This window comes from Ailuropoda melanoleuca, chromosome 1, assembly GCF_002007445.2.
Source record: "Ailuropoda melanoleuca isolate Jingjing chromosome 1, ASM200744v2, whole genome shotgun sequence".
Classification (NCBI taxonomy): Eukaryota; Metazoa; Chordata; class Mammalia; order Carnivora; family Ursidae; genus Ailuropoda; species Ailuropoda melanoleuca.
The window spans coordinates 212,405,065-212,414,453 of NC_048218.1; the positions used below are offsets into that span (position 1 = coordinate 212,405,065).

At 45.0% G+C, this 9,389-nt stretch overlaps 1 protein-coding gene across 6 annotated transcripts in view; it reads left to right on the forward strand.

Annotated features, from left to right (window-relative positions):
* The first annotated feature begins 910 nt into the window (after positions 1-910).
* DYNC2I1 (dynein 2 intermediate chain 1) overlaps positions 911-9,389 on the forward strand; it is a 67,553-nt gene continuing 59,074 nt past the window's right edge. For 4 of the 6 annotated variants that reach the window (XR_004619450.1, XR_004619451.1, XR_004619453.1 and 1 more), the window contains exon 1: positions 1,076-1,447. Coding sequence is in view for 3 of the 6 variants with exons in the window: in XM_034640165.1 (XP_034496056.1) it covers positions 1,394-1,447 (54 nt within the window). In the remaining 3 variants the exon portion in view is untranslated. The other 2 variants (XM_011230140.3, XM_034640160.1) reach the window with 2 other exon arrangements.

A 9,389-nucleotide genomic window follows, 5' to 3' on the forward strand; every position in this document is an offset into this window, starting at 1 on the left:
TTTCAGTTCTCTTGTCACTTGTCTTAAATAAAAAAATCATTCTTTTAGGGTGCCTGGGTGACTCAGTCGGTTAAGCATCTGCCTTCAGCCCAGGTCATGATCCCAGGGTCCAGGGATCCAGCCTGCATCAGGCTCCCTGCTCAGCAGGGAGTCTGCTTCTCCCTCTCTCTCTCCCCCTCTCCCCTGCTTGTGCTTGCTCTCTCAAATAAATAAATAAAAGTCTTTATAAAAATCATTCTTTCAACAATTGTTTTCAAATACTTTATGATTCCCAGTATCTTACAGGGTGCGTATTATCAAGTGACACACATGGGAAAATAATTTCTAAGGTGCTAAGCCATAGACAGATGAAAAGCCCTTCTCCTAATCCGTATATTTGTTAAGTCGAGTTTGGGACTGCTTAATTTTCTTGCTTTTAAGAGGTGGGAGGTGAGACTGCTTCTCGACGCTACTTCGGGACCTGAGTATAACGCCCTCCAAGTACCTGGTCCGTGGGCTCTGAGGATACAGGCACCCGGGAATCGGAGTTTAGCCGTTTAAGTAGCAGTCGGCTCAGCAGCATGCCTCAGTTTGTCCAGCGACGCTGCTCAGCTCCGGTCCTCCCAGCAGGCCGGAGGGTCAGCCCAGCTTAGTTCCCGCACCGAGGCCCTCGCCCCTACCCAACCGAACGCTGACCTGGCAGGAGACCTCAGCCGCGCCCCCTCTCTTTCCGCCCCACCGAGTGCGGGTGGCGGTGGTGTGTTTTGTGTGTTGGGGGATTGCTCACCCGGGGTAGCAATCGCTCGGCCCTCCGTTGCTTCTGCCTGTCGCTTGCGGAGCCAGGGATGCTCCCGTGCGCCGGGGACGGCCGCGGGGCATTCTGGGACATCGGTGGCTCGGCGCTCTTCATTTCATGCCTGTGTATTGTTGATGCTGGGAGAGGCGAGAGAGTGCTAGGGCAGCCGCGCGGCACGCCGGGACAGCGGTCGATCGGCGCTCCGCTGCTCGCGCCTGCCAGTTGCTAGGAGCCGGGGACGCCGGCCCGGCGGTTCGGGCCTGCGAGCTGCGATGGAGCCTGGGAAGGTGGGTGCGAGCGGGCGGCGCGCGGAGCGGGTCCGGGGTCGCCCGTGGCCCCGGACCTCACGGTCGTCGGTGTCCTGGCCTCCCTCCCGCCGCGGTCGTGTCGTGCGCTGGGCGGTGTAGGAGTTGGTTCCGGGAGGCGTGCGGCAGGATGCGCGCGTCGTCGTCAGCCGGGCCGCTGCGTGGAGGAGTATTAGTCCCGGAGCGGTGGACCCTCGAGTGAGAGGCGGTGTTGCCCTGCAGGGGGTCGCCCCCTCCTAGTCTGACTGGCGTTAGCACGGTCGTTCCAGGCGGGACGACGCGCCTTCCTGCCCCGACTGTGCGGCGGAGACGCATGTCCAGTCGCGCTCCGCGGGATGGACGCCCAGCCGCAGGGATTGGGAATGCAGTTAAGTTGCTGGAGTTTGAGTTCTGGCTTCTGTGTTTACTTGCGTGATGTCGGAAAACTGGCTTAACATGTCTTATTTTCTAGTTCATAAAGTTGAGACGGTAATAGTAGCAACTTCGTAGGTGTTTATGTGGACTAAATGAAATTGTATAATAGAGGTGCGTATGGAGTGCTTAAAACATTGCTACTAACAGTCAATAAGTGTTTTCTATTATTTTTTCCGTGTACTGATGCATGAACACTAAAAGGTGAGGGTTTTATTTTGCACATTTGCTACTTTTCCTTCTATTATTTTTGGTTTTTTCTATCATTTAAAATGTTAAATAATATTCTTTCTGTTTTGTATTATGTGAACTTTAGATAGTATCCTACACTACCCTCCATATATCTTTTAAGTCCTCCAACTTCCTGGCCCCTGCCATCTTCTGTACCATTCCCTTTTGTTTTCATAAGTCATTATTAATTTACATTTTCTGTGGGTTTTTTTTTATAGGTTGATTTTTGAAGTACAAAACCAATACATACTATATAAGCAGTGTTCACTTTAGAACTAAGTAGTGTGAATGGACCAATAGAGAAAATGCAGTCCTGTATCCATCAACTTGTGCTGCTCAAGAACTATGTTCCTGAAATAAATTTTCTTACCTTCGATTAATTGTACCACGGAGTAGTTTACTTCATATTTGGACCATGCCTTTCTTAAATGGTCATTTGATTTTCTTGTAGTTTGTATTTGCCTTCTCTTTCACAAAGCATATGCCTTTTTTCTTAACCTTATCATGTAACGTATTTTAGCTTATCAATCAGTCATATTATCTGTTTAATAAAATCTACTTTAAGAAATTCTTTCCAGAGTTCGCTGACTTTCTTTCTTTCTTTTTATTTTATTTTATTATTATATTATGTTAGTCACCATACAGTACATCCCTGGATTCCAATGCAAAGTTCGATGCTTCATTAGTTGCATATAACACCCAGTGCACCATGCAATACGTGCCCTCCTTACTACCCATCACCAGTCTATCCCATTCCCTCACCCCCTCCCCTCTGAAGTCTTCAGTTTGCTTCTCATAGTCCATAGTCTCTCATGTTTCATTCCCCCTTCTGATTACCCCCCCTTCTTTATCCCTTTCTTCCCCTACCGATCATCCTAGTTCTTATGTTCCATAGATGAGAGAAACCATATGATAATTGTCTTTCTCTGCTTGACTTATTTCACTTAGCACAGAGTTCGCTGACTTTCTGTTCTAATCAGGACTAATTTTTTTTTTTCTAGACTTTCTCAGAGCAATCATCTGGGAATTTCTTTTCTTTGTACTTCTGGATTAGATCTACTGTTTTTTGGATCCAGTGTCATCAGCATTCTTGAAATCCCCCCTTTTTTCCCTGGAGTAAATTCTCAAGTACCTATTTAAATAAGGTTTTGTAGGAAGGAAGCTGTACTTCAACAAAGTCATTGTTATACTAATACACTTGTTTGAGACTTTGGCTTGGCATAGAATTCTAGGATCAGAATTAATTTCTCCAGGACTTTGAAGATTTATTTATTTATTTGAGAGAGAGCACAGAGTGGGGGAGGGGCAGAAGAAGAGGGAGAGCGAGAAGCAGACACCCCACTGAGTGTGGAGCCTGACGTGGGGCTCAGTCTTAGGATTCCGAGATCATGACCTGAGCCAAAGTCAGTTGCTTAACTGACTGAGGCACCCAGGTGCCGCATGATTTCTCCAGGACTTTGAAGGCATTCTGCTTTCATCATTAGCAACCAGTTTGGTTGGTGAGATATTTTTGTAAATAACGTTTTCTTTCTTTCCAAAAGATTTAAGATCTTTTTTTTTTTTTTTCACTCAAGATTTAAGATCTTTGTCCTTGGTGTTCTGGACATATATGGTAGTATGTCTGTTGTGAGTCTTTTTTTTTCATTCATTATTTTTGACATTCGATGATCCGTTAAAATGAAAATGCAAGTCTACCTTTATTTCTGGGATGTTTTTTCTATTCTATATTTTTTTCTTTCTCTTTTCCCCCATTCTTTCTGGAACTCTGATTCAGTCTCCTGTTAGATGTTGAATTCATGGCTCATATTTTCCATCTCCTTGACTTTCTTTTTCTATATTCTGATTTCTCCAGCTTTATTGTTAGCTTTATCTACTTAATTGTTAATTCTAACTTAATTAATTAATTTTGAAAGCAAAAAACTTTTGTTACTTGTTACAAATAAAGAGGGAGATAGGTTTTTTTTTTTTTTTTAGAATTTATTTATTAGAGAGAGCACAAGCAGGGGGAGCAGCAGGCACAGGGAGAGGGAGGAGCAGGCTGCTGAGAAGGGAGCCTGATGAGGGGCTTGATCCCAGGACTCTGGGATCATGACCTGAGCTGAAGGCAGACACTTAGCTGACTCAGCCACTCAGGTGTCTCATTTTTTAAAAGATTTATTTATTTATTTGAGAGGGGGCGGGTAGGGTGGAGGGAGAGGAAGAGAGAATCTCAAGCAAACTCCTCACTGACACAGAGTCCCACATGGGGCTCAATCCCACAATCCTAAGATCACAACCTGAGCTGAAACCACGAGTCAGCCGCTTAACCAGCTGCACCACCCAGGCACCCCAAAGAGGAAGATAGCTCTTAAAGCACTGTCTCCCCTTGGGGTTAGAGCAGGAAGCTTTTTTTTTAATTAAAAAAATTAAAAAATTTTATTCCAGTATAGTTAACATACAGTGTTGTATCAATTTCAGATGTACGGTATAGTGATTCAACAATTTCATACAGCATGCAGCGCTCATCAAGACAAGTGTACTCCTTAATCCTCATCACCAATCTAACCCATCCCCTCACCCCTCCCCTCTGGTAACCATCAGTTCGTTCTCCATAATTAAGAGTGTTTCTTGATTTCTCTTTCTCTTTTTTTCCCTTATGCTTTTTGTTTTGATTCTTAAATTCCACATATGAGTGAAATCATATGGTATTTGTTTTTCTCTGACTGACTTATTTCACTTAGCACAATACTCTCTAGTTCCATCCATGTCCTTGGATATGGTGAGATTTTATTCTCTTTTATGGCTGAGTAGTATCCCATCATGTATATATACATCTTCTTTTTCCATTCATCAATCAGTGGACACTTGGGCTGTTTCTATAATTTGACTGGTATAGATAATGCTGCTATAAACATGGGATGCATGTATCCCTTTGAATTAGTATTCTTTATTTTTTATTTTTTTATTTTTATTTTTTTTTAAAGATTTTATTTATTTATTCGACAGAGATAGAGACAGCCAGCTAGAGAGGGAACACAAAGGGGGAGTGGGAGAGGAAGAAGCAGGCTCATAGCGGAAGAGCCTGATGTGGGGCTTGATCCCAGATCGCCAGGATCACGCCCTGAACTGAAGGCAGACGCTTAACCGCTGTGCCTCCCAGGCGCCCCTGAATTAGCATTCTTTTTTTTATTTTTTTATTTTATTTTATTTTTTTTAAAGATTTTATTTATTTATTCGACAGAGATAGAGACAGCCAGCTAGAGAGGGAACACAAGCAGGGGGAGTGGGAGAGGAAGAAGCAGGCTCATAGCGGAAGAGCCTGATGTGGGGCTTGATCCCAGATCGCCAGGATCACGCCCTGAACTGAAGGCAGACGCTTAACCGCTGTGCCTCCCAGGCGCCCCTGAATTAGCATTCCTTTTTTTATTTTTTTATTTTATTTTATTTTTTTTAAAGATTTTATTTATTTATTCGACAGAGATAGAGACAGCCAGCTAGAGAGGGAACACAAGCAGGGGGAGTGGGAGAGGAAGAAGCAGGCTCATAGCGGAAGAGCCTGATGTGGGGCTTGATCCCAGATCGCCAGGATCACGCCCCTGAGCCAAAGGCAGACGCTTAACCGCTGTGCCACCCAGGCGCCCCTAGTATTCTTTTTTTAAATAAAGGTTTTTATTTATTTCCTTGGGTCATTTTCTTTTAGGGTCATTTTCTCTATGTGTCTTTCTTGAGTCTTCTCTTTCTTATGTCGGTGTTTTCTCAACTGTCTGATTGACTTTTCATATTATGAATGAGGCATCAGGTTTATTAAAGTTTTTTGAATAGTAGGGGTTTGCTCTGCTGGTTCCCTCTCAGTCTTCTCCCCAAATTGTTTGTAAAGCCCTTGTTCTTAACCACTGAGGTCGGATTACAGAGCAGGCACAGAGATTACTCAGGCTTTTCACTCCCCAAACCATTTAATTATCAGACGCATGTTTCTCTATTGGATCCCACCCAGATATGTTCTCTCTTGTGTCTTTTTGTCATTCTGGCTGACATAGTTCACCTAGTTGATTAGATTTTGCATTACTTTGAATTATTTTGGGGGTTGATTTCTAATACATATTTATAAAATAAACATTCCCAAGTAGCAAAAGAAACTATTTCCTGACAGCTAATGAATTCTCATATTAGCTTCTCATTTGCAAGTTGCTCATTAACTTTCTAGGAAGTTAATCTACTGGTTATTAGAACCTTGTTATGCAATTATTATAGGGCTAAAGAATTAGTGTATTTTGTTCCATAACGTCAAGGGAAGGGTAAAACCTCTATGCAGTGATTGGAATAAAATTGTACTGGACTTTTAGGTGTTGTTTATTGTAATTTTATCATGTACCCAGCTTTTCCTTAGGTTTGTGTCAGTATATTTATTTGCTGACATCACTTGCATCACTAATATAACCACTTTTGTGTTCTTTATTTCTACTAAGATCATAACAAGGTTCAGTATTTGTAGCTATTTTTAGGAATCTAAAACGTAATGGTGTATTTGCTGGCTTTACACCTGCTTGATAAAGGTAGTGACAGTTTCCAGTGTTAGTTCTTTAAAAACACTTTAGTTTACCTTGCTTCCAGTGTTTATGACTTTTATTAATTTCTATGCTCAATGAGAATCTTAGAAATTTCTAAATTTTTCTGTTACATACCAAACAATTGGTAATGTGTGAGTTTATTATGAAACTTATTAATCATAGCTTGAAAGATATAAACACATATATATAGATAAATATATATATATATCTATATGTACTTAGATTATCCTCAGAAGAAAATAAATTTGTCGTCTTTCTTTTTAAATGTTGATACGATATTTGCATCGCTGTGTCACAGCCATTCACTGTTATCTGCTGTTAACTACTTAGGTCGGTGCAGTGCTATTTCATTCTGTTTTTAGAAAGGCTGCATGTTCTAGGGCAAATAACCTGGGATCTCAGAGGGCTGGTCCTCACTAACCCACTTACAACGTTCTCCTACATGAACAGACCTGACTAACATTTAGGGGCTTCTGGCAGCCTAACGCTATGTCCCTGTGATGACCCAGTCCCCTTTGAGTTCCTGTCTGGGAAAGCCCAGGGCTGTCAGAATAGCAGTGTGTTTGGCCAACACCTGGATAGGTCTGCCGCCCATCCCCCTTTCTAGTGCATTTACGGTTTTGCATCCTTCCTCTGTCCTTCTGAGATGTCTGTGTGTCTACAACCCAGGAGTGTTTCTCTCTAGGACCTGAAAGCCATCCTGGAAATGGAATCCTCAGGAAGGATGAGGCCTCTGCCTCCAGGTCTCTATGGGAAGGTAGGCTCCTGACTTCTATAGCTGCCAGCCTGCAGACACAGCTGGCCTGGCTGCATTTAAGCTGACCACCCCGGCGTGATTTTTTCTTCCCCAGCTGCTTCGTTTAATGCGCCCAGCCACCCCTGCACAGATGGGAATGGAGCTCTGCTATCCCCTGCTGTCGGCAGTTTGTCTTTGACCCTCTCCCCACACTGCTAATCTGCAGTCAACTCCAGAAAGGACTCGGTCTGTGGTCAGCCTCCCCCTTACAAGTCAGACTTAGTGCCGTCTGAGCTTAGGTGTCCTGTGCCTGGTGCAGCATTTGCACATTAGGACTCTTGTTTGCAGATACACGCACCCACAACCTCGAGTTTGTCATCTGGAACGTTAGAAATGACCTGCACATTCTCATCCAGGTGGTGTGCGTGTTGTTGTGTTAACAAGAAGGGATTATAGGGAATAGCAGTGGAGCAATTAGTAATCCAGTTTACTTGATTACTTGAGCTGCCAAAAATTTGTTTCTAAGTAATCGAATTTGATAATTTAAAACATTTTCGGGGTTTGAGTTAAGATGGCGGAAGACTAGGGGACCCCTTTATCAGCCGGTCCCCTGAGTTGAGCTGGATGGGTACCAGACCAGCCTGAACATCCATGGAATCAGCCTGAGACGCAGGAAGATACATCTGGATCTCTACAAATGAACATCTCCAGTGCTGAGTATTGAGGTACGAAGCGGGGAGCTGTGAAACCACGCACAGATATCAGAAGATAAACGGAAGGGGGAGGGAGCCGCCGCGATTGGGCACCGGGAAGCGGTAGCCACCTGCACGGAGGAGCGGGCAGACTCTCAGACGGCACCCGCGAGACAGCAGACTGAGACCGTGAGCCGGGAGCGCGCGGCACCAGGCATCTCACAGAACTCCGGAACTCCGGTGTGCTCACTGGATCCAGACTGAGACTGGGAGCTCTGGGAGCGTGCGCATGCGTGGGGTGGCTGGCGGCATTAGAAACACAAAGGACAGAGACGTGCCGGCCCTGGAAGTGAGGGCTGGGACACCGGGTGTGGGGCGCGCATCCCGGGACGCTGCAGGGTTGAGCAGCACCGACAGTAACAGAGTTAAAGTGGCCAGAACATCAGTGGAGAACAGTCCGTGATCCCTCTGTTCTGAGACAGAGGCTGAGATGCGGCCACTGCTGCGCTGACTCTCAGAAGAGGCACAGCAAACCGCCAGGGAAAGCTGCCAGAGAACAAAAGCCTGGAAATACCGGCTCACAGCGCCCACCCCCATCTCCCCTCGCAGGGGACACGGAGACTCTACCTAAACAGGGTTGCCTGAGTATTGGCGCAGCAGGCCACTCCCCCAGAAGGCAGGCTGAGAACTCAAGAAGCCCACATCCCGGGGCGCCTGGGTGGCGCAGTCATTGAGTGCCTGTCTTCGGCTTAGGGCTTGATCCCGGCGTTCCAGAAAGGAGTCCCTCATCGGGCTCCTCTGCTGGGAGCCTGCTTCTTCCTTTCCCACTCCCCTGCTTGTGTTCCCTCTCTCACTGGTTGGCTCTCTGCCACATAAATAAATAAATAAAATCTTTAAAGAAGAAGCCCACATCCCTAAGATCCCTATAAAACAAGGGCACACGGCCTGGGTCCCAGTCAATAATTTGGCTCTGGACAACCCCGCAACCTCTCCTCACCAGAATGACAAGAAGGAGAAGCCCCCCCCCCCAGCAAGAAAAGACAATGAGTCTGTGGCCTCTGCCACAGAAATAATGGATATGGATGTAACCAAATTATCAGAAATGGAATTCAGAGTAACAATGGTCAAAATGATGAGTAGACTTGAAAAAAGTATTAACGAAAATGTTACTGAGAATATAGAATCCCTAAGGACAGAAATGAGAGCGAATCTGACAGAAATTAAAAATTCTATGGGCCAAATGCAGGCAAAATTAGAGGCTCTGACGGCCAGGGTCACCGAAGCAGAGGGACGTATTAGCGAATTGGACGATGGGTTAGTAGAGGAAAAAACAAAAATAGAAGCTGGTCTTAAAAAAATCCACACCCACGAATGTAGGTTACGGGAGATTACTGACTCTATGAAACGATCCAATGTCAGAATCATCGGCATCCCTGAAGGGGTGGAGAAAAACAGAGGTCTAGAAGAGATATTTGAACAAATTGTAGCTGAAAACTTCCCTAATCTAGCGAGGGAAACAAACATTCGTGTCCAAGAGGCAGAGAGCACCCCTCCCAAGCTCAACCATGACAAACCTGCACCACGNGCACCACATCACGTCATAGTGCAATTTGCAAATATCAGATCCAAGGATACAGTATTGAAAGCGGCCAGGGCAAAGAAATTTCTCACGTACCAAGGCAAAGGTATCAG